Consider the following 24,864-nt stretch of genomic DNA (forward strand, 5'->3'; position numbering starts at 1 on the left):
GAACGGCTGTCGTCGGTCAATGCAACTGCATGGAAGTCGTGCGTGCCGGAAAAGCTGGCGCTCGGTGAGCCCAAAACAATGTCCCCGCTGGGTGCGGGCGCCTGGCTCACTACCGATCACTGTTTTTCCGTAATGGCTTTTATGAATGGGACAATTTTCGGTGGCAACCTAGACGCGAGGGTTTCGGATGCATAAGCTTTCGTCAGCAGGTGATGTTTACGCGTGACTATGCGGAGCTCAAGTTCGTCTGCTTCTTTTGCGGGAGTTGTGTTGACGTCAGAACACTGAACTCTGATTGGCTCTGATTGAAGGATAGTGGGTAGACGTCAAGGCAGCTTGCTTTGTGGTCTACCCACTCTTTCAATCAGAGCCAATCAGTGCTCGGTGTCTCTCTGACGTCACCACAACCCCTGCAAGAAAAAGGAGACAAACTTCCTCCCTATAGCTTTGACGATATTGCATCAGAAAGAAGTTTACGGGGTGTGCAGAGACAAACGAAAACAAACATGGTTGAACTTCTGGGGGTGTATGTTGCTTGTGGTTCACTGTTGTGTTTGCTAGTTTCTAAAGACTCGGTGAGTAGCACATACTTCAGAAGTCTCGCTGCCGAGGACAAAGTGTGATACCTTCTGAAATGCACTTAGGTATATTGGATCAACATGACTTTCTGATCCCATGGGTGAAGAGCAAGAGAACTCATTCCTCAAAAAAATAAAAAATTTGCTGAAGGTATTGGCAAATTTAGGTTACAGGTATTTAGCCAGAAAAACTGAATGGCCAATCTTTCGGGGGCGGGCGTTATTTTGGAACTTTACGATATATCCTCAAATCTTGAAACATTTGAGGAAAAGTTGATGGATTGGTTTACTCATGGTTAGCTCCATTTCTCTATTGTCACTCTCAGCAGCAGTACATTTATGATTATCAAATGTATAACGTCTGTTTACGTATCTTTGTGCATTTTTATTGTACCCCCTCCTGCAATAACCCGAGAGGATTGGCAGTATTTAAAATAAATAAATATATGTATATATATGATGTTTATGCTACTATATGTATAAAGAAATCTATATTTGGATTGTTTTTTCTAAATTATTGCGGTAGGTAAAGGGTTAAGAGACCTAAGGAGCAAGAGGAACTAATATTGTTTTCGGCTTTCTGTTTTTTATCTGAGTGTCAGGGAATTCTCTGCGACCATGACATGAAGTATAATGATTTTTGGTAAAAAGTTCAGCCACAACAACAAACATATTGCAGTTTTCACTTACTCGCACCCCACAAGCAACGAAGTTGTTTCTCAGAACCACGACCTCGCGCAGTTGCTTTAATCAGCATTGCCAAAGTGTGCTTTGGTCGAGTTCACAGCTCGACTACATCATCGCGGCAGTTTCCATCCATGGAAAATGTTGGCAAGGTTACCGCCAGGACTGTAGTTGTTGAGACTCGTGTATTTCTGATACATAGATCCCCTTGTTTACTTGTAAAAGCCTTGCTTTTTCAACACGTCTGTAAAAATATCACCTACAAGGCACATGGCAAGTAATGTTCGGGGGCGGAGGGGGGGGATTTGGCTCTTTAAAGGAAGATGTGCTTCGTGGTCAGGGATAAATGAGTGTCCCACTAATGTTCTTCCTTTTGTGCTTTAAATCTTTTCTTTTTTTGTGTATGTGTGTGTGGAAGAGGGCATGTTTAAATGGAAGCTGCCCACTCCCTCCTGGCTGCTGCTAGCCATCTGCAAATATTTGTAAAAAAAATTCTTGCCCGAAAAAAAATTGTTTTTACTTTTAGTGTTTTTTGTAAAGTTTTGTATTCATAATTTCATTGACAGACACAGAGACATTTTATTGTTGTAAAATTTATTTGACATAACAGGAGTTGGTGCTGTAAAATCACCCTAAAAATGAGTCAACAGTGCACGCTCAAAATAGTAAAAGAGTGTGGTGCATTGAACGATGACCGAGTATGCACCGGTTCAATTTCTATTTGAGGTTCTCCCACCCAAAGGCTAGCCACCTGGGGCGTCGGGCACAACAAGCTTGCCCTAAACATGTGATCCGTTTTTCTTTTAGGATTTAAAAGCTTTCAGTGGTTTCTCATGTCCAACTTGATCGTGTGTTGGCTGATGTTAACCCGCGCAGAGATGCCCCTTTGAAATATAGTACACCTTTTAGCATCATCACTCTCCATTCGCACTTCGAGACAGTTCGGGTTTTGTTCTATAAATGCACCTTAACTTGGGCCCTAAGCCGAGGCATTGTACAAAGCGCACTGCCCGCGTGCCACATGTGATTGATGTACAAACCTACAGAACTCGGTATATGTACAAAATGGGTCTAGTGTTATGTACAAAGGCACATGCTGAACACACAACATTGTCTGTGGCAATAGAGTTGGTACGGTCCACGCTGGAACCGTTCTTTGTTCTGTTTGAGACATTTTTATTTGGTTGAAGCACCAAGACGTGTTTCTAGAGAATCGCATAGATTGATGGTCAAGTAAATAGTCGGCAGACTTCTTTTACTCCTGTTTCTCAAAGGAAAGACTTCAAAGCACCAAGGAGAGTTCATATGGTTGCGTTGAAATCACTCCAATATTGTTCAGATTCGTCTGAAAGACGTGGCACTGCAGAGTTTACAGGGAATCAACACTTCCGTTCATCTAATCATGATTGTCGTATTGCTGTTATAGTTCGTAAGAGGCTAAGAATGAGTAAAAGCATGCGCTCGTTGCCTTCTGAGCTTCGTCTGCGCATGCAGCAAAGTCTGGTCAAAAGCAGAAAGCTCAGATAGGAGGATAAGCATCTACTGCAATTCTTAACCTGTCACTATAGTTTCGCACAAAAATATTTAGGGATTGGCAGGTTTTTTTGTTTTTTTTTTTCAGTCTTAAGACGCTGTTTGTAGCAAGCTCGCCCCAGGTCTGCCACACTGAATAGTTCAATATTATTGGATCTGAACTTACTTTTTTTTGTTCTGAAAACTGTTTTACAGTATGGCCATTCTGAACAGAAAATGAGAAGTGTATCCTAAAGTTCCTCATAAACGGCGCACATTGCTTGCGACTAGCTACATGCCATGAGTTGCCGACTGCGTGACACTGCACGTTTTTTGGGATCGAGTGGTGGCGTAGAGCAGCAGAATATACTGAAATATGTTATTTTGTGCCTGTGAAATGTGCTTCTTCATTCGTATTTGCGTCGCTTGTAAAAGAAAAGAATCGAGGGATTTTAGTGCACCTTAGTTCGTGTAAAGTGGTAGTGGAGGCTGCGAATGACTTAGCAGTATTGGCTTTGAACTAACACATCCGTAGCTGTCATTAAGTAACTTCCAATTAAGCCGTAAATAAAGCAGACAGGGTTATGTCTGAGAACGAAAAACCGTGAAAGAAAAGGTGCACAATGTTTCGTGCGCTCCCAGTTTTTTCGTGGTCGTTCCAAACCTTTTTTTCTTTTTCCCCTTTTTTATGAAAAGCTATGCGCATACGTAGGCCTTTCTCGCAGAGTGATGAGCGCTCGAACTACGACTGGCGTCTCCTCCCTTTGCGACTGAAGTGGCGATTGCGGGAGAGATAGCGCAACTCCCCTTCGGACGCCGATCGCACTTATCGATGGATTAATCGATCGATGGATCAATGGACGGATAATTGGGTCATGTCGTTTTGTAGGGGAACGCTCGCCCCTCGCCGCTTCATACGGCGCTACACTCAACAGTGATACGAGAACCTATTCTGACTGAAGCGAGTTGGAATGTTTCTCGGGTTGCGCAACCTTTTGTTCGTATGGAAGGGATCCGTCGGTCAGGCACTTATGCGGCCTTTATTTGAATACGTCGATGACCCTCGATGGCTACATCACTTTTGTGTGTATTGCGTCATTTTCTGGAGCGTCGGCACCGACGCCAGGCACTTTGGCTTTCCCGAAACGAACGATGGGGGTATCGACAGACGTGCAAATAGAAACAAAGTGACCTTGGTGACGCACAAGCTGCATCACAAAATAATCAGCCGTCGAGAATGGAGCCCTCGTTCCGAGCTGCTGATTGGCTCTCTGGGGCCTGCGTCATGCAATCGTCCAATCGGGGTGAGTGGTTTCGAGCGTCGGGAAGTGACAGGAGTGCACGGGTTGTTTCAAAGTGGAAAATAAACATGTTTTGTATTGTGTCTTCGAAGTACTGTCAGCTGTACCAATGGGGTGTTGAAAAGGCACCGGGACATGCTGTTTTTTTTTTTTCTTCTTATTTGATGTCCTTATAGAGGCTGGTTCACACGTTTGCAACGGTTGCGTTCGCGTGCAACCGAAACGACTGTAGGGACGAAAACACCGCAACAACCGTGACCCATGGATGGCTTCGCGAAGCTACCCCTTGCATCGGTTGCCATGCTGTGTACGGCGAGCACTTCTCCGGTGACTTTGCCGTTACGGTCGTATCGGTTGCATGCGAAGAGAAGCAACGTAGATACGTGAACCAGCCTTAATACGGTTACTGACATCGTAGCCTATTCTTATTGGTCTTAACCTTTCCCAAGGGTTCACAAATGGGACTGCAGCAGTTCGGTGTGCTCGTAGAGTCATAGTGAATCGTAAAGTGGCCACTGAAGCTCCATGGCTGTCCAGCTATTAGGATTATAGCACGTGCTAGCTGTCCGCAATGGCGTCTAATTATGTTTATATATGTCATTTGTATCATTAACAACTGGTTCTAATTTAGTTTAGAAGTTTCTAAAATTATTAGTTACTTGGCGATACGCACGACTTTTGGCAGCTACCACAGCGGCAGCCAAGTGTATTGTCGTTCTTCTCATGTGGCGAAGGTAAGACGGTTAAAGACGGAATTACATGAAGCTTGTTTCATGAGTGTTAATTGCAGCTCTTTTCTCTTTCATCATAAATGCGAGCGTGTTGTCTTGAACAATGTTATCACTTCACGAGCGCGCGTGAATCTTAGGCCCGTTTAATGCGTCTAGCCACTAGAGTCACTGAATGTTTCTAGAGTATCGCATGCGAAAGCGTCCGCTGTGACTGTTCAATTTTAGCTTTGATCAGTTGGCAGTTTCAGGAATGCCAGTCCCCGCCTCACAAGCGCAGGCGCCGCGTATTACCCCCAAAGTTAGGACGCGCCCAGGTCGGGACGTACTGCCTGAAATCACCGATGAGACATGGTTGTATAAAAACCATAATAACTGTGCCGCAAAACCTTGTAAACTAATATATTATGAAAACATCACGCTCCTATCAATCTGTACTAATCTAAAAAAAAAAAAAAAAAGTTTCTACACGAGTTTTTTCTCTGTTACGCAAAAATATCCTTTCTAAACGCTAATGATGACCGCAATAAAAAAGGAAAAAAACTTTGGCGTCATCGAGCTTGGGAGTTTCGGTACTCTGGTTTTATACACTCCATCTAGAAAAAAGAAGGCCTCAGAAAGCCCCCCTTTTACTTCATGGAACGTCATCACAGGCGGATGGCGCCAAATCGGCAATGCGAAGAGCAAATCGTCTGCTTCTTGAGCTGGAATTGCGCTGACGTCAGGACGACGTCGACCTCTTGGCTGATTAACAGAAAGAGTGGGTAGACCTTGAGGCCTCTAGCATTGAGGTCCACCCACTATCCTTTCAATCCAAGCCAATCCGAGCTCGGCTTCGTTCTTCAGCGCACCCCTTGGGCAAGAAGCAGACTACTTGCTCTTCGAAACCCGAGCCTCATACCGAGCGTCTTTCAACGCATTGATTGGACACAAGGCCCAGCCGAGTGCTCACGCAGCACTCGTATCCAATCAGTGTCTTCGATCGATCTCACCGTGATAACGTCAAAATTCTATTGCACGGGTTTTTGGTCATTCTAGATGGTGTTAGTCGAGCTCGCTCGCCTAAGGTCTTTACACGGGTAAAGCGGGACGCCTGCAGAACAGTTATTTTTTCTTGTGGTTGTTTTTGTGGCCACAAAGAATGTTTGTGCATTACCCAATTTTTTTTTTTTTTTTAGTGAGGTTTTGATTTTTTAATTGTATATCGTGCGTGTGATTCCATCTGCTCTGAAATTTAGAATTGAGCCCGTGCGTTTTTGCGGCCCTAACTAGATTTAAAATTCCAGTTAGTCACGGCAGAATAAGTGGCGCAAGCTACCGCCCAATACGAACGGAATCACTGGTCTTAGTTGTCCACCTATTCAGATAGCAGCAGTCTGCGACTTCACCCATGTTAGTGAACGGAAGCGCCTAAACAGGAAGCCGAGACTCACTTTAAACAGCGGCTAAGCGCACCGACAGTCGAGTGGGCCGCTGGGGCCTCAGCTTCTGGCCCCCACTCTACGTTACACTATATTACTCTTTAAGCATCATGCTCCGAAGAACGCAGCTCACCTGTGCTGCAGCAGGGAATGCACCTTTTCATCGCTTATCACCCAGGCGGAAAATGCATAGTCATCGGGATGTGGACGCGTGCGCGACGTCTGATATTCTGCAAAGGAGAGCTACTGCGCATGCCCCGAACGCGTTCCACAGCCCAGTAGACAAAGATGGCGGAGCTCAGGAGGCGATTACTGGAATGGCCTGGGTGCGGGGCTTTGGCGGTTGTCGTCTAATGCGCAATATGATTATTGCGGATTCGATAATAGGATGTCCGAGAATCGTCACGCCCTACATTTCTAAAGTTGTCGGTGGCCATAACAGCCGTGTCGTGAGTTGGTCCTCGGCAAACTCAGTGTCACGAGTCTGCTCCGTATCGCCAGGCAATGAAAAGAGAGAGAAAAAAAATGGCTTCGATACGTAAACAAAAAAAAAAAAAAAAAACAACAACTGTGGGATCCGGCACGGAGGTAACGCTTGGACCGTACTCGATCCGTGAAGCAAAGGGGTCCGGCTTCTTTCCGTGATAGCTCCCTTGTCACGTATTTTTTTTACTCCGGAACTACCAGGTTTAGCTAGACCAAAACGGGCGTCAAATGGCCGAAAGTGGCAAAAACGTTGGCCAGCCGTCTTACGGTGTCAAGGTCTGGTGGAACATTGATCGGCATGCCGGCGAAAGCGGCATTTGTCGCATATGCCTTCGAATGCCACTGATTCATTACAACGTCACCAAAAGCATAGGGTCAGCTGTGAAGCGCTTCCTGCGTCAAGGTCCGTCCTTACAGGCAGGGCCGTACCCAGAAAAAAATTTCGGGGGGGGGGGGGGGGGGGGGGGGTTTCGGGGACAACGGCGGCCATTTTGAAAGTCTCTGTTGTCTTATTTTCGCCTATGAATCATGTGCATCGGTGGCATATGGAGAGTTACAGCAAACCGGAGAACCGGTCCCGGTTTGGTACCCGGTAGCCGACCGGCGCCACTGCGCGTGCGCAGGGGTGGAGATTAAAATCGGCTGGCTGCCAGTGCACAGACCACGGCCGTACCCAGAACAAAATTTCGGGGGGGGGGGGGGGGGGGGTTCAGAACCCCCTTCCTCCCCCCTGGTTACGGCCCTGCTTACAGGGCACTCGTGCGTCCGCCTCTTGCCGTGCACGCCTTTTTCGCCGAATGGAAGCGACGTTTTTTCTATCTGCTTTCAAACGCTTCCTAATGTCCGAGATTTTGAGGAAATTGTGGTTGCTCTCGAAAACGGCCTATAACAAGTTATAAAGAAGGCCACCGAACTTCAGTCGAATGATGGGGTCTTTATAAATTTTTTTAAAGCAACCGGAAGTGGCCGAAAGGCGTCCCTTCCTTCCGGCGACAATGGCGTTCACGGCAAAGAAATTGGAGGCACCCATTTGCGAGGAAAGACCTCGAGGAAGCCGAAAATTGTTTCATTAGTCAGCGCACAGTGCGCTCTCGGCGCTGAAGTTACGTGAGCCTGCGAGTCTATCACATTTAGGAACATGACATTAATTATGTTCCAAACAGTTTGCATGATGTTATCTGTCTAAAGTGGTCTGGTGTAGGACCTAGATAAATTATAAGTTGCGGACGTTTTAGTCCCAACGCACACTGAGGCGTTGAACAGCGAACACCAAGTATTTCCGTTATCGCTTTGGCCCGCCAACGCATAACAGAGAGCTCTACAGCTTACCCTATATACGCCTCCAGTGACGTTCAGCTCGTTAAACGACGAAATGCACCCGGTATGATGTAACTCTTCCACACCTTTCCCCATCTGCATGAGCATGAAGGGAGGGACGCCAACTCCTCCGACGACCCCGTGGACAATCAGGGGGCGTCCAAGTCGTCGATGAGGATGACGGATTTGCTGCTCCGCCTGCGTCTCTTGAGTCCCGGTGTCCTGAAGGCGGACGCGGCGACGGGGATCCACGCAGCTCCGCGGAACGATGCCGTCGGGCTGTGCGAGGGCAGGGCCCCCGCGGGCTGGACTACCGCCGCCGCTGTGTCTGAGGGTCATTCTTCTCGCGTCATGGACAGCTTGCGTCTCACTTGGGCGGCCACGTCCGCCGCGCTGCCCTGGAAGGACGTGGTCGCGCCAGAACCGGACAGCAGTTTGTCCTGGAGGGTGGCCACCTTGGACATCATGTGGGACAGGAGCTGGCGCTCCTGCAGCAGCGAAGCATGACACGGGTTCTCAAACAAGGTGCTCAGGAACGCGGGTTCCCCACAGTCAGTCACAAACTAGCTATTTTAATAAGCTGTACAAGTCAGCTATCAAGCCGCTCGTGAAAGCTGGTAAAGTCGGTTCAACGTCAGTGCGGCTGAACGTCCAATGAAAGTGTTAATGTGTATACTATGTGACAAGGGGTGTAATACTATGTTCTTTCTTCTTTTTAGTCGTTACCGTCGCGGGGTTTCCGAGACCTTAAACTTCCTCTATCGTCCCTGCCCCTAAAGCCGGAGTCACGGAGCTCATACATCATAGAAAAGGCAGTCTGCAAACACGAGTTACCGCAATATCCGTGGTTCGAATGCCGCCTGCCCGAGTTCCCTCCTTGAACTTATTGCCATGCGGCCTTCGAAGTACGGATCTCGCGGTGGCTCGCGTTGGAGTCTATGCAGACTGTCTTTTGTGTGATGTATGAGCAGTGTTACCCCGGCTGAAAGGAGCCCATGAAACGATTTTCCTATTTTTTGCTAAATACTACTTAGAATCACTCCCTAATAAACTTGCCTTAACTTTTTTTTTTTTTTTTTTTTTAAGGCAGTGGTGGTCGGCAAGAAAAATTGAGAATATATGAGCATTGTTTATCCCCTCAACTCGGAGACCGAACAAGAGGCCACGTGGCCCGGTGCCTATCCTATGCCTCTAACGTTAATCATAGCCATATGCGCTGGGCGTCGCAAAGTAGAAAACGCTTGCTGAGCTCCAGGCATTGTTAAAGTTCGGCTATTCTCATCTCCGCAGTGGGTGGACACGAGCCACTATCCCAGTGTCCGGCGAGGCATTAATTGTTACTAGCCGAAGTCGAGTGGTCACGCAGTTCCCGTGTCCAGTCCATGCGCGTCAGGTGGGAGGTTTCGTCAGACATGTGGTTTCGATCTCACAATCACGTCATCAAGCCTTGCGAAGGCAAGACTGAAAAAAATAGTCCCCTTTTATCCTGGCAATTTCACCTCGACAAAGAAGCCTCCGAATCAGCGGCGGTCTGTGCGAATAAACTTGGGCCAGACTATAGTACCAGTACGCCTGTGCAAAGTCATGAACATTCCAACCCGATATCGTTTCATGGCCCCTTTAAGTAAAATGCTTTCCCAGTTCAAGCACTCTTTTAGCAGATTCGAGCTGGCTTGCTAGAATCAGCTTGTTCACTTAAACTGTGCGAAAAAAAATAAAAAGAAAAGCCTGTCAAGCTTGTGGCGCTCGAGCGCTTGAGACTCGGCTTAACGTGCCACTCCGCTCGTGCTCCAGCTTTGGCAGTGCTTTCTTTCACACAGTCTCAGTAAAGACGCTGATTACAGCGAGCCAGCACTGACCTACACATTGATACATAACTATGAGCCAAACTCACGCTCTACTTCGTCTCACCTTAGCATGGGTTAACTGCGAAGGCTGCGCAAGCGCGAGCGGCTAGCCTTGTCCGCCTTGGCTGGAGCACTCGCTGTACGAGCGCTTGTGCATGCCGCCTTGGCGTCATCCAAAGCAACTAGCTCGCGCTTTTAGCATGTGCGGCTAACAATAGTCCACTCCATGCTAAGGTGAGACGAAGCATAGTATGTGCATTACTGCTTACACAGGATCTGTTGGGTCCTGCCCTGCTTTGCCGCATCAATGTCGAGAACCGGGAGAAGTTCCTCGGCTATCGATCAATGTGGATGGGGGTTTCTCGAGATTGGAAAGTTTAAGAACACCCGGAGTAGGGAACCCGCAGCTCTCGAGTTCTGAGCAGCGCTCCAGGCGAGCAAAATATAATATTTATGGCTCGCGTTTCGAACATGCTTCATTGCGCTTCCCCACTTCAGTTTTTTTTTTTTTTTTTTTTTTTGTGCTTCGTTTTATTATAAGTGCCGACAAGACAGTGGCTACAGGAGCGAGCTCCGAGCCTTCAGTGTCCCTGCCAAACACGCGCGCTCGTGCAGCGCGAGCATCGTTCAGGGGAACATGCTTTTGCAGCTTCGGCTTCGATATGACGTAAAGCGAACCATACTTCCTCCCTAAGGCCATCATAAGAAAGCATTACAAATAACAAAGCTAAAGGGAATGTTTAATGGGACGCGGACGCTGTAGCGAACGGCTGCTTTTTCAAAGTCTCCGCGGATTCCGATCTTCTGACCACCGCTGGTCAAGCAACCCGCAATCTTTAGCGTCCCGCCTGGCCGCCCAAACCCTCCCAGTGGTGGAACTTCTGCTCCAATTGCGACAAAATGCGCCAGAACGAATAACCTGCTACATGCTACTCCATGTATGCGCCGAAAGGGAGCTGTTCCCGAAAAGGAAACTGGAAGTGTCTGGCAGGTGACATCGTTGGCGATGCCACTGCAAACTAAGGAAGTACAGTTTGTTTTTTGTTGCTGTTGTTGTTATTGTTTAGGCCTAAGTACTATGCACAAAGAGTAGGGCTGCGTGAATATTCTAATTTTGTAATAGCAGTTTCAAATAATACTTTATTTGATATTCGCTTCCAAATGAACTGCGAAATTAATATTTTTCGAAGTGTTGATCGCAGCGGTTTAGCCCCCTTGAGTGCGCTTCTCCTCAAGCAGAGTTCCACTGCGGAGAAACAATACCCGCGGAGCGGACACAGCGATCTCGCGACTCGCTTTGCCGCAGCGCAGCCGCGCGCTGAGGCGAAAAACACACCTTCGTAGTATGGTGCACGGGCGTGCACCATACTAGTTTAAAAAAAAAAAAAAAAAAAAAAAAAAAGAGGAAGTTTTGTGATGGTTGATATTACATTGCTGTAAACTCTTCAAGATTTAACTGTGGATGTTATGCAATGGTAAACAGCGATGTTCTAAAAATTCGTGTTCATTAGTGGCCTGTTTGTTTTTGTTTTTAAATTTAGTATTAAAGAAAACATTTTTATACAACAAGAATATATATAGATCACCTCAATTGAGTATGGCTAAGCTCCTTTATAGGTCCAATTTTATGTCAAATCTGTCGTTCACTTGCCATCCCAATGCAGGTACTGGACTTTTTGAGGCTACGGCTTATAAATATAATTAGATTAAATTTATGAAAAAAAAAAACAGTTATGGCGCAGGCGAGCTGGTGTAAGTTTACCGTTTTTAGACCACCTGAGACTGGGTGGAAGAAACACGAGACGTCGTCGCGTTCCTTCCACCCAGTCTCAGGTGGTCTAAAAATGGTAGATTAAATTTAACACAGCTCATGAGTTTGCAATTAGGAGCTTAAGAACGACCTTCGCGAGTTCAGCTGTATTTTCTCTTAAGCGTGGTGTAATAGTAGTGAAATGCACGGAGAAAGGCGCATCAACTCTTCAATATTCGATTGAAAAATATTCGACCAAAACCACTATTCACTTTAAATTTGCTTCGAACCTAAAATCGATTATTTGCTCATTCCTAACGAAGAGTTGTCGGTTTTTGTGCGAACGGGCGCTTACATCGATCGCAATGAATAGCTAGCGCTATTCATTGTGATTTGTTAGAGTAGCTATGTGGTCCGCTCAGCTGCTCTATGAACAGCAGCAGGTTTAGTACGAGCGAAGGAAGTGTGAGGCACATTCAACACAAAAGTGTCCGTTTGGTGTCGAACTCGCGACAATTACGTCACCGTCATACAAGCCTTACAAAGTAGCCCAAAACATCTTTTTACGTCAAACACAGAGCGAAGACGCCATTGGTACTGTATTTTACGGGCAATAGTCCGCGGACTATACATGTTTAAAAGTTGAAATTTTAAGCTGTGCGGACTATCTACGTGTGGGGACGATACAGGATTTGTGTTTTTTTCATATCGTTGATTATGACGAGACAAGACGGATTTTGTGAATGAATGAGTACGTTAATGAGGATTTATGTATAATACAAGCTTCATTGTGAGCTAGACAAGCAGACATTTGTCAAGGTGGGGTGTGTATGAGAAGGTTTTCGTGCCGACTAAGCACCAGGGGCGATTATGCACGTCGTACAGACTGTGCACCGAGCACAAACTATGTAAGCAAAAAAAAAAAAGAAAAGAAGTTTTTTCGGCCCAAAATTGGTTTTTGCGGGCTATACTCCGGGTGAGGACTATAGCCCGGAAAATACAGTAGGTCTAAGGCTGGTTCACAGTGCCCCATTTTGTTACGTTAAGTTACTTTACGAAATATTACGTTGAGGCCACCGGGACCTCTTTGCTTCATATTAAAGGAGCGATGCAACATTTTTTGTACTTTGCGCAAATACCGCTTAAAACGGATCCCTAACCTTAATGACCTATGAAACACGCGTTCGTTTTTCACCCCACGCAATAGAAGTCCCAGAAAAAAATTTAAGTAAAACGAGCAGCGTTCACCCCCTCAACTCGCAGCCAGAACAAGCGGCCGCGTGATCTGGAGCCGATTATATGCCGCCAGTGTTGATCATAGCCACGCGCTGGGGTTGGCAAAGCGCAGGACACGCGCTGAGTTCCAGACATTGTTATGGCTCGGCTGTTGTCGTCGTTGCAGCGATTGGACACGGGTCACAACCCGAATGCTTCTCGAGCTAGCAATTGTCACGAGCCCAAGTCGAGTGCCCACGCAATGCTCGGGTCCAATCTATGAACCGCATTCAAATATCGTCACTTGGGTGTACTGCGATCCCCGAGTTACGTCATCAAATTTTGCAAAGGAGAGATTGAATGAAAATGATCGCTTTTGTCCTTGAAATTACAGCGCAACAAAGGAGTTTCTCGGCCAATGGTGTTGCGTGTGAGTATCCTTGAGTCCCAGGTGTGCCAGTAAGCTCGTGTAGAGAGAAAAAACATTCCAATTGAATATCGTTGCACAGCTCCTTTAAGCGAGGCTACCAGTTCAAGGAGAAAGCATGACACGCGACATTCGAGACGCGAAGGTTTCGGTGCCTTACGTAATCTAACTTAACGTAAGAAGATGGGGCAGGGTGAATGAGCCTTAATTTAGACATCTACGAAATTGCCGGCATATGATTGTTCAATAAATAAATCAATGAATATATGTAGAGGCCAGGTCCCCTGTAGGTATAACATTTTTACCTCCCTACATTCCAACTGCCGTTTATTCCAGAGGCTAACTTTCGAAGAGATTGTTTAACATTTTCCAACATGAAAGCTCAAAATTGTCTGCTCCAAAGCCCGCTTTTCCTTGCTACAAGAGCTGCTCCAAATCATCACTTGTCAGTTCCACCACTTCCCTCCGGTCCAGCTCCTAAGCACCGCGAGGTATAGCCGAGCAACTGAGGTCCATCCTAAAGGAGGCTTTAGATACAACACCAAATTATGAACTAAAATCTGCGCTCCTGCAAGTTTTAGACAAGCTTTTTTCGACAGAAACGAAGCGGAAAACCAGAACATCAAGGCTAGAAAAGCGAAGAAAGCTAAGTCTAAAGAAACTTCTACCGTCGTCGAGTCAATACCTGACGGCGAGAAAGTTCCAGAAGGACGCGCCACCGTAGTAAAGCAAACAAATATTGCGCAACCAATGACGTCACGCGAAACACCTGCTGCCTCAACAAGCTAGCCGACATTGAAACACTTGCTAGAGACAGAGGACGAACCTTCGGGGTCAACTGCCACTTCAAAAACAGCGATGAAAAGAGCTCGCCACAATGCAGAGGGATTTCAAGGCAAACCCACACTCAAAAGCTCTCAGTCATCACACTACAGCATCACGATCAGACGAAGAAATGAAAGAAACCGCATTTCTATCCCCAAGAAAGTGGCACATCAGGCGGTTTCGAAAGTTCTTGGCAGCAAGCTACAAGAGGTCTCATACAAGGTTCCTAAAGACAGCAACACAATCTAAACCAGAACAGCGCTAGAATCGAGTGCCCACCTTTTGCTGAGCATGACTGAAATACCAGTCCCCAACGGTCCACACATCCAGGTTCGAATCTTTCGAACCATGGGGGAAAACCATGTTTAATTAACCTGAGACTGGGATAGAGAAGAAACATCAAAACGTAGAAGGGACAGAAAATAGACAGAACGACGTCGACGTCTCAGACGTCGTTCTGTCTATTTTCTGTCCCTTCTACGTTTTGATGTTTCTTCTCTACCCCAGTCTCAGGTTAATTCAACATGGTTAATATTCACCAGCTCGCCTGCACCCTCACGATTTTTTCTATGGAAAAACCAGATCAAAGGTGTCATGCACGAAGCAGACCCGGACGAAGAGGACACTTCGCTCGGGGCCAAGCTCAGATCTGACACCCACACCACTGTAGCTGCCCGTCTCATGGGAAAGAAAAGTCGCACGGCGCTCATCACGTTCCAAGAAAACAAACTTCTCAGGTTCGTAAAATAGGCCAGATGTATTATACAGGTCCACCAAGAACACTTAAGACAGTAACCTGTAATAACTGTCACGTTATTGGCCACAAATCAGACATAGGCCCCGGAGATGCGGTCTGCGGATCATGCGGAAGGTCACACGAGGAAACTCCAGATGACCAGGAGAACTGCAACGCATGCCCGCAGCCGGATGCTTTTGGCCAGATGTGCAAGAAGGCCGTAAACCTGGCAACTGGCCAGGAATGCCAAAAAAAGGTAGAAATTACCAGAAAAGCGGAGAGAAGTAACCAAGATGAAGAACAAACGCCCAAAGCACCATAAAAAAACATGGCGCCCCGTCCAGCCCCGGGATGGAAGACGACACTACAGGATCACCAAGGCACAACAGTGGCAAAATCTAGAATCCCTGAACAACCAAGCCATGAGAATCATCACGGGCCTCCATAAGTTCACTCCGCTTGGGAAAATGGGGGACCACGCACAGATTAACTCGCTTCACGATACCGTGGTCACCCGCACTGTTGCAGATGGCGAGCGCCTCAAATACTTCAATCAAGGATGGGAAATCCTCAAGCTTCTCTGGCACGTAACAGAGGGCCTCCCTGTCCTTCCCGAACAACTCCCTCCTTGGGATGATCACATGGACATAACCGAAAACAAGCCGACTGCCCGAAAAGGCGACTCCCAACAGCAAGCGCGAATCGCAAAAGGGCACTGCAAAATGCTTGAGAACTGGACCGATCCCACTTACATCGCGGCCGCGTACACCGACAAAGCCGCGCAGGGCTCTCCTATTCTCTTGAAGACCGCGACAGCCTTCTTTCCTGTTCTCGGGTCTTCGACCTCGATTGCACTTCCAACACAGACCTCCACCGAAAAGGGCGAACGTACAGCGATTCAACAAGCCCTCGAAACCACCCTGGACTCAGGAAACCCGCTACCTCGCGAGCTCCGAGTCTCCTCGGACTCACAGGATGCGTTCACAATATGTAGAAAAACAAGAAAGCTCGAGCCGAATAGTTCGGACAATCAAGGAGTTCGCCACCTGACTCCTTCAGAAGGGAATGGCTATCAAAATCTCATGGATTCCAGCACACGCAGGCATCCAGGACAATGAAGAGATACACCAGTTAGCTCGCGCGTCCACTTCCTCTCCGCAACGCTGCTGACGTCCCTTCACATACATATGACCAAGGCTACCTCCCCGCCCATGATCAGGATCCGGCCGGCCACAGCCCTCATTATTATGACCCGGATGAAAGACGGGCCCAAATTAAGGACCAGTACAGAACAACACTCTTGGAGAATCTTCCCCCCGAACGCGGATTCACTTCCCAGGAGGTTTCGGCAGGATGGGCTAAGGTACCCTTTACAAAAGTACGCACGGACACCACTCACGCCTGTCCGCATCGCATTGTGGAGCAATGGAACCAAGTTTGGAGCCTGTTCCAGATGCAACATGGGGAAAAAGAAGAAAAAAGCCGACGCCACATTTTGTGGAAGTACTCTAAATCAAGTGAAGCCAGGACCAAGCACCGACCCCCAGATATCGACCCTCTGGAAGGGTGGACTCACCCTCCTGGATCCGAGGACGACCACAGAAGAGCTCTAACCGGCATCCTGGATTTCATCTATGAGGTAAATTTAGATATCTTCATTTAATCTCTCCCATTTTCGTTCGTGCCAACGTCCAGATTTCGTAGTCACCGACGCCCTCTTCCCAGTTTCCTTTCTTATGGCCAATAAAAGCTTTCTGACTGACTAATGGGACGCTGAGGTCGCGAGCTGCATACTTTATTTTTACTTTTATTTCAGTTTCTTACGCGTTTTATGATCACGCATGGACATGCTGACAGACGCTTGTGTTCGAACGAGGCTCGCGCATAATTAAACGTTACAGCGCCGCTTTTATGGTCGTATCGCGTGGATGGTGCAACCAGCATTACATGGTCGCGTGTTGCGGACGCGCTCGCGCCCCCTGCCCGGGAGCAACGGGCGCGTTCCCTGGACGCCATATTTGTGAGTGCTGTTTAGAGCGCATGCTCAGAACGAGCTGACATCAATGGGCTGCTAAGACCGGCACTCTTGATGGTGCGGAATGCACGTTGCAAAAGAACTGTCGAAGCTCGCCATCAGCACGCGCTCAGCATTCGCGCACACGGCTATGGCCGCCAGTGAATACTCCCTATTCGCGGTGGGAAGATTGTGAAGGGCGCTTTTGTTTTCTCCACTATGGTTAGTGCACGTGCTACCCACGCGGTTGTGTTATAATTTTCGTAGTGCATGAAAGCTCGGCATTGCACGTGCTTGCACCAGCAGAGGAAGTTGAAGTATCTTCACTCTGGGTTGTGATATAATTCCACCAGGCGGCGACACCCAAACTTCTCATCGCGTATAGGTACACGCACTTCTGGATCTTAAACACGCAAGACTATGTGCAGTGATTGGACGCTCCCGCTGCGAGTGCGTCGATGTAGCCGAGGTGCTTTCTCAACTAAGGAAGCCCGTTGCCTCGTCAGAGTAAAGAAGGTTTTGTCTATCTTGTTGGCTCACCTTGAGTTTGGCATTCTTGACTGCTGTCGGAGTGTCTGGGATGGCCAGGGTCAGGATGAACTTGACGCCGAACACGAGGTGCTGGAAATACCAAAAATCGTTCAGAATCAGCTCTTTATACCTGTCTGTCGTTTGCTCTCCTTATCGTTTGTAGCAGGTGACGAGAGTGTGGATTGTATTTGTTCCAGAGTCCTCGGCACTTCAAGCTCTGCCATACAGTCTAAAAGTACAAATTATGTCCTTTGTTTCCTTTTGCCGTGTCTCTCTAAAGGAAATATTGCGAATAGATGCACTTTGTCAGGTGGCGCTATTGGTGATCATTACAGCACAGGCTGCCACCGGATTCATAGGTTTCTGCCGTACTCGTCCAACCACGTTGCACCCCACTTGTCATTCCATCAAGTCATGGAATGTCATTCAAAACCACACTTTAAACTTTGAAAGCAGAGTGGTCAGTTCATTTTGTTTTTCTTTTTGACCAGAAGATGAACATCAGTACCTTCCAGTTCGAGCCTCTGTTGTAGATTCTTTGGTTCCATCATCTGCTCGGAAATCAACCCCCTCATGTTTTACAACGCTCTCTGGCTGCGTGGGCAAACCGTTTCGCTGTCCATCCCCTGAAGTTTAAAACAAGCTGTGGATAGATCCTTCGAAAAATGTGGTTGTGTTGTCTTTGTCCTACATGTTTTTTTTTTTTTTTTTCTAAATATACATTATTTGTTTTTCTTTAAATAAGTGTCTCTATTCGGCTTTTCCACGGAAGGACACGGTACAGCACGCCCTCTGTATCAGTGGTGTAGACAAGATATTTTTTTTTTTTGGCGGAAATTGAAATGGCTAAAATGTAGATTTTTTTTTTTCGGCCCGGGGGGGGGGGGGGGGGGGGGGGTTATTTTGTGTACGCTACTGCTCTATACCCTTCAAGTTTGTCTGGCAAGTTAACGACCGCAACAGCGTGTTTTTTTGTGTTTTTTTTTTTGTTTTTTTGCGCAAACCTGTGATGCATTGTCTCGGTACTTTGTTGTGATGCATTAAGAAAGCGTTAATCAAAAAGCTTTCGTAACTTGTGCAGCTTACCTCGAAGGCAATTATGAAGATGAAGCGTCTGTAGTCGTTCTTGAGGTTCTTGCCGAACGTGGACGTGAACGCGATGAGAAAGGCGTTGCTCACAACGCCGCACGCGTTGATGAAGCCGAACAGGTGGAACCACATCCCTGCAAATACACTTGGAGTCAATTCCAGTGACTCTGTTCAATGAACATATTTGTGGGCATTGTTTATATTTAACCATCGTCTGTCCTCCAAAGTGCGATGACGCCAAGGTTGAATGTTTTAACTCGTATGGTCAGTTTTAACGAGTCTCCGTACAAAACAACTCCTGTGGCTTACCTTACAGGGCAGGACGTACTGCCCAATACTACGATTGACATGAACGGTATTGTAATGTTGCTGCGCGGAATCGATGCTGCCAAGGCCGTTGGACCTGATGGCATTCTCCTGTTATCTTTGTTAAGTGTATCAAACCTGTAGCGCGGTATCTTTTTGTTGTATTCAGTGAATCTTTGAAGACAGGGATGGTTCCAGTGAATTGGAAGATTGCAAACGTCATACATGTGCATAAATCCGGATCTAAAGCCAATGTTGAAAATTATCGTTCTATTTCATTAACATCGATCTCACGCAAACTGTTTGAACACATTATTTATAGTAACCTTTGCGTTTCTTTTGAGGCATTTCTTTTCGCCCTCACAGCACGGTTTCGTAGCTGGTATTCTTGCAATCCACAGTTGGTACAATTTTATCATCGGATATTAAGGTCCTTAAATAGGAGGAAATATGTTGACTACGTGTTCTTAGATTTTCGCAAAGCTTTCGACAGGGTTCCAGATCAGCTATTATTGCGTGAATTGGGTATGCTAAACATAGTCACAAGGCTCTGAACTAGATACAAATTTATTTAGAAGTCGAGTACGTTGTTTTTAAGTGGTAGTACATCACACCAACTCTGGTTACTTTGGGAGTGCCGCAATAAAGTGTAATAGTGCCTTTATTTTTCTTATATAAATAAGTGATGTCACCGAAAATATACAGTCTCATATTAAACTATTCGCCGATGACTGTATAATATACAATGAGATAAACTCGTCAGACGACATTGCCATATTGCAAACCGACATATGAAGCTAAAGTTGAAGCCTGGGCGAGTTGGTATGACATACTTAAAAGGTTAAAACAGCGCAAAAGATGACGGACAGGGTAAAGAAGGACACGGACAGAGCGCTGCAGGTGCCGGCCTCCGAGACAATAACGCGCAAAGGGCAGTCTACTTTATGCATCTTAGCAGTAAAGAATAGTTCAAAACTTAGCTGCTTTTCTGCGTCGATTCTTTGGACAAGCTGATCCAGGTTTAGCCTTCTGCAGAGGTTTTTTTTTTGGTCTCGGATTTAACCTTTTGTAGGGAGATGTCGGTGTAAGACTGGAACACAGACGATATAGCTTCCCGTGCCTTGACTTTATAAAGGTCAAATGGAAGGACCAAGAACCTCCTTCTTTATCCGATACTAACAGAGACGAGTTATCTTTCAAAAAAGACACCACACCACAGCGCTCTGTCCGTGCCCTTCTTTACCCTGTCCGTCGTTTTTTGCGCTGCTTTAACCTTTTAAGTACGACATATGAACTTGGAGTAGTCAGTGGGAAATTACTTAAATCTGAATAAATGTAATAATATAAGTCTCTCTAGAAGTCAGCCACACGTCTTCCGAAGCTGCCTAATCAACGACACCATCCTAAGGACTGTTTCTAAGTATGTTTACTTGGTAGTGCTATTTACAGTCTCCCTAAAATGGCAGTCATTCAGAACGAGCACTAGAGAAAGCTAATATTGTCACGAATTAAGGCGACGAGAAGGCAGACAGTGAACTGAAAAAAAAAAAAAAAAGGTTTAATGGTCGAACTTGTGCCAACCAAAAGTAAGTAACGAAAGAGCGTCGAAGCAGCAGAAAAGCAGGCGGCGATTCGGCGGCGAATCAGAGAGCGCGAGCGAGACTGAGACTGACTCGACAAGGTCGCCGGGCAGCTGCTTATCTACCGTACGTCACTATCTCGAAAGTTCGGCAAGGAAGGTTCGAGCGTCGCGCGCTCGGGGCAAGGATGAACTGGCACTTTCGAGAATAACAAAGCAGAGGGAAAGTTACGTCTGCTGCGAGAATGACCGGGAATTTTCTAGAAGACCGTGACCAAGCGTTGCCTCCTCGGCTCTGCGGGCGGCAATATGGATACCCCATTTTAGAGACAAACCGGGAAAATACACGCATTTTTGTCTCGTTATTATGGACAACTCGCATTATGGACGATTTTTTTTTGAGGGACCGGAGGTGTCCATATTAACGAGACATCACTGCAGAAGGTTTAATTTTATCCGTCAAAACTTTAGATCTGCGTCATGCAACGTTAAAGAAACACTACTTTTATTTAATAAGAACAATCCTAGGTTACGCGTGCGTCGTGTGGGACCCATATCACGACTTTCTTAGAAACAAACTTGAGAAAATTCAGAATCAGGCAGCGCGCTTTGTACTTACAGCTGTGACCCTGATGCTAGTGTTACAGAAACGAAAGCTGTGCTGGGATGAGAAACGCTCGGATGTAGAAGAAAAAAAATTAAAATGTTTTATTGTGCATTTTTCAAGAAAACAGGGGTTGATAAAGTCGCTTATCTTTCAAAGCCATTCTAAGTCTCCCCCCGTTGCGATCGTTTCAAAAAAGTTGCTTTACCCAGTTATTGAACTGACCGTTTTGCCAATTCATCCTCTGCTGAAACCGTGATTGAGTGGAACGACCTTACGGAAGAGATTGTGTCAGTTGGCGATGACGACAAGAGACGTTAACCACCGAAGAGCGCGAGAAGGAAGTCACAGAGATTTTCAGCCTTGCTTAAAGGGGCCATGAAACGAATTTTGGGTTGGGATGAATGATTTAGAATTGGGACTTTACTAATCGCATATCGTTTAGTTGGCCAAAAGAAAGAGGCTAGAAAGTCAAAAGCCAGCTTTTCGGTACGAACATTTGAAAATATAGCGGACTATTTTGTACCTTCTTGCCTTCGAAAGCTCTCCGCCTTTTCACTATGATACATCCGCAGTTCCAAAAGCGCGTCACCGGCGCCAAACTGGCGTCAGCAGAGTCCAGCTCACGCATTGGACACGAGAACTGCGTCACTCGGACGTATGCGCTCGTCAACAATCAATCCGTCGACGAATATTTGGATTCGCATTCGTGGCCAATGAGTACCCAGACGGAACTTATCGTCACTGGGGAATGACAAGCACCATGGTGTGCATAAAAAGCACGGTGAAAGCTAGGAGTCATCGCACCGGTGCCGAAGGAATCTCACGACCACGTGATTTCAGAATTCGCATTTGAGTTGAGGATTAGAGCTAAGGAGGAAGAAGTAGGAAAATCGTTTCATGACCCCTTTAACTGCTCTATTATTTGCCCTTCAAGGACAATAGAAACCTATTTTGTGCTTTTCTTTTCTTGTGCTGTGTCTATTGGTTATTCTAATGACCTCATTGCATAACACGCTTCAACAAAACTTTGAATGGGCCGTAGTAGTTTCTTTATAGAGTCCTTCCTCAAGTGCTGCTCCTAGACGGCCATTGTTTCGATCGGACATTACACTGAACTCTATGACAATTGCTGGCTCGCGTTTGCCCGCTCCGCGAATGAGGCCACTGGCGGCCATCTTTTTGGTAGAGTTATATTACCTCTAGCCAAGGTACAGCTGGTCCATCCATGGCAGACAGCGTTGTGGCAGTTGCCATCAAAAATAGCGTGGGTGATATTTCGTGCTTGATTGAAATTGTTGACGAAATATATTTTTGAAACCCGTCGTGAACGGTAGCCTGAGCTTTGAGGACCCGGTGAAAGTTTCACGAAATCGCAGCACCGGGGAAAAGCAGCATAACACGCATCGAAACAAGCATCGAAAAAAAGACGGACACAAGAGAGAGAAAAAAACACGAGCGCTCGTGTTTGTTTCTCTCTCTTGTGTCCGTCTTTTTTTGCGCAAAACCATGTATCCAAACGTTCACCAACTCGCCCAACGACAAGCATCGAAAGTAGACGCCGGTGTCTGCTTTCGATGCTATAGCTACGCTGCTTTCTCCCGGTGCTGCGCTTTCGTAGAACTTTCGCCGGGTCCTCAAAGATGAGGCTACCGTTCACGACGGGCTTCAAGAATCTGCTTCGTCAAACAACTTCAATCAAGCACGGAATATCATCCACGGTACAGTGTACCAGATCCACGGCTATATTATGGCAGTCTGCCGCCATTGCGCTGTCCGCCATATTACTATGACCGGCTAGAGATAATATAACTCTACCAAAAAGATGGCCGACCGTGGCCACATTCCCGTCCATAGGCGGAGCTGGTCAAACGCGATCCAGCAAATAGACATAGAGATCAGAGATACAATAGACAGGAGTGCTGCCTCAGCGTTCAGCGTGAACTCAGGTAGTCGCACGCTCCGCGCAGGACACGATGCCCCGAAAGTATAGGGGCCGCAAGTGTTGCTTGATGGCCTTTTGAGAAAGGTGTATTGACTTCAAAGAAAATAATGACACGTGAAGCGATTTAAGACACCGACGTCTGAAGAAAAGCTCTGCGATAGATTTGCTGTAAGACGCTCGTAACGCGTACCGATGTCGTCATCCCTGAAGGCCACTGGTCTTCTGTTGAGCCATAGCAGACGATTGGCGTCGATGCGGAGATCGAACATGTTGTACAGCAGCGCCAGCAGGGGTGCCAGCGGAAAGGAAGCCGCGAATAACTGCGAGAAAACGTCCCACAATTAGAGTTTTCGCGAGTGATAATTTCTCTCTATACAACTCGTTTGTTTCAACACGAGAAAAGCATCGCTGTCTGGGAACCGATGCAGCTTTTTTTCAGGAGACTACTGTGCATGCGCGATCGCTTCCTTCCCAGTGGCGGAGGCTCACATCAGCTTCGGAGGAGAAGAGTCGATGCACGTTCTGAGTCTGAACGAGCAGCTGGCAACTTGTGTCGGCTGTTCGCCAAGCACCAGCAAGAAAGTTCCTCCAATGTTAGTTCGTGCGCCCGCCACTAGGTGCCGCCTTTATGTAAAAAAAAATAAAAAAAAGCCCATTGGTACACGCTCCGGTTTGGAGGTATGACCGTACCTCCCGAGCGGTGCATGCGCAACGTTACATTTCAAATGTTTAATGGGTAACTACAGTCTTGGAAAAAACCAACTAGAAAATGCAAGCTCGGTCTAGATTATCTGTATGGGCTGTGCCTCTCTGTAGCTGGTACCAGGTGCTTATGTCAGGGTGCTAAAACATAAATGTTATCTTGTATGGGAGAAAAACTGACTTCCACAGGAATTTCGATGATTATACTTCGTGTCACATTAAGTTTAGACGAAGCCGACGCTACGAGCTGATGGGACCAATTAAACAGCGTCAAATCATGGTGTATGTTTCTGTACGTGTTGCACCATCGCCGAACCAATCATGAGCAGAAAAGGCCCAATGACTTCCGCTTTTGACGCTGCTTCAGTGGGCCTATTAGCTCGTAGCGTCGTCTGCGTCTGGACTTCAGCTGAAACGAAGTATAAATTGTTACGCATTATGCGTGCGTCATCTAGGCCGGGGGTCTCCAAGCCACGCCTCCGGGACAAATCCGACCGGCCCGTGGCTGGCCGCGGTCCTTCCAGTGAAGCCCGGCCCGTGGTCCGCTTCCCGCAGGCCCGCTGCTATTGGCGCAGAAATGAGCGCGCCTAAAGTATGCGGTGCCACAACGTGCACCAACCGTGTAAACGAAAATACCAGAAGAAAACAAAAGAAAACAGAGAGAAAAAACGAGAGCAAACTGTTTATTGTAATGCGTGTCCTCTGGTCATATTATTCAATAGACATTGTCATCGCTAGCATCGTCATTCTTAGTCCCTTGTCTCATATATGCGTAACTACGCGTGTTCAAACCCCTTTGCGTTGCCGTTTCCGTTTCCATGTTTACTGTGCTTAGTGTCCTGTGCCGCTATCTCAAGGGCCCTAATCTACATGGCGGGACCAAGGGACCGGCACATCGCCGTCTGCTGCGATTGGTCACCGGTGCACAGCTGGCCAATCGCTGCCGGCGGCGATATGAAAGTATTGCATATTGTCAGAATCAGTGATGTCATTCTCATCAGTATTCTTCCCTTTTGTGACATTCCAAATTTTCAGTAAGCATTGGTTATAGATGCCTGGTGAGTTTTGTGGGTCCCAATTAGTGTGTATGATACTTAGCTAAATATTGTAGTTGATTATAAATTAAATGTATTCATTCACGTTATATTCTTTTTTCTTGATTGCGACTCTAACTTTCAAATTTGTATTTATATGCGTATTCAGGAGTATTTTTTTCTTTACGTGAAACGTTCTTTGGCTGGTTACGGATTTCGTGAAGCTGCATTTC

General features: G+C 46.7%; 1 protein-coding gene across 1 annotated transcript in view; it reads right to left on the reverse strand.

Annotated features, from left to right (window-relative positions):
* Positions 1–8,362: 8,362 nt before the first annotated feature.
* The window catches only part of LOC8023788 (anoctamin-7), a 91,197-nt gene continuing 74,695 nt past the window's right edge, over positions 8,363–24,864 (reverse strand). Inside the window, exons 15-18 of the mRNA XM_040221713.3 lie at positions 23,086–23,215; positions 18,459–18,595; positions 17,382–17,462; positions 8,363–8,515 (exon numbers count right to left, since the gene is read on the reverse strand). Of these exons, the coding sequence (XP_040077647.1) occupies positions 8,363–8,515; positions 17,382–17,462; positions 18,459–18,595; positions 23,086–23,215 (501 nt within the window). The remainder of the gene's footprint in view (positions 8,516–17,381; positions 17,463–18,458; positions 18,596–23,085; positions 23,216–24,864) is intronic.

This window comes from Ixodes scapularis, unplaced genomic scaffold (assembly GCF_016920785.2).
Source record: "Ixodes scapularis isolate PalLabHiFi unplaced genomic scaffold, ASM1692078v2 PGA_scaffold13__105_contigs__length_92229423, whole genome shotgun sequence".
NCBI lineage: Eukaryota > Metazoa > Arthropoda > Arachnida > Ixodida > Ixodidae > Ixodes > Ixodes scapularis.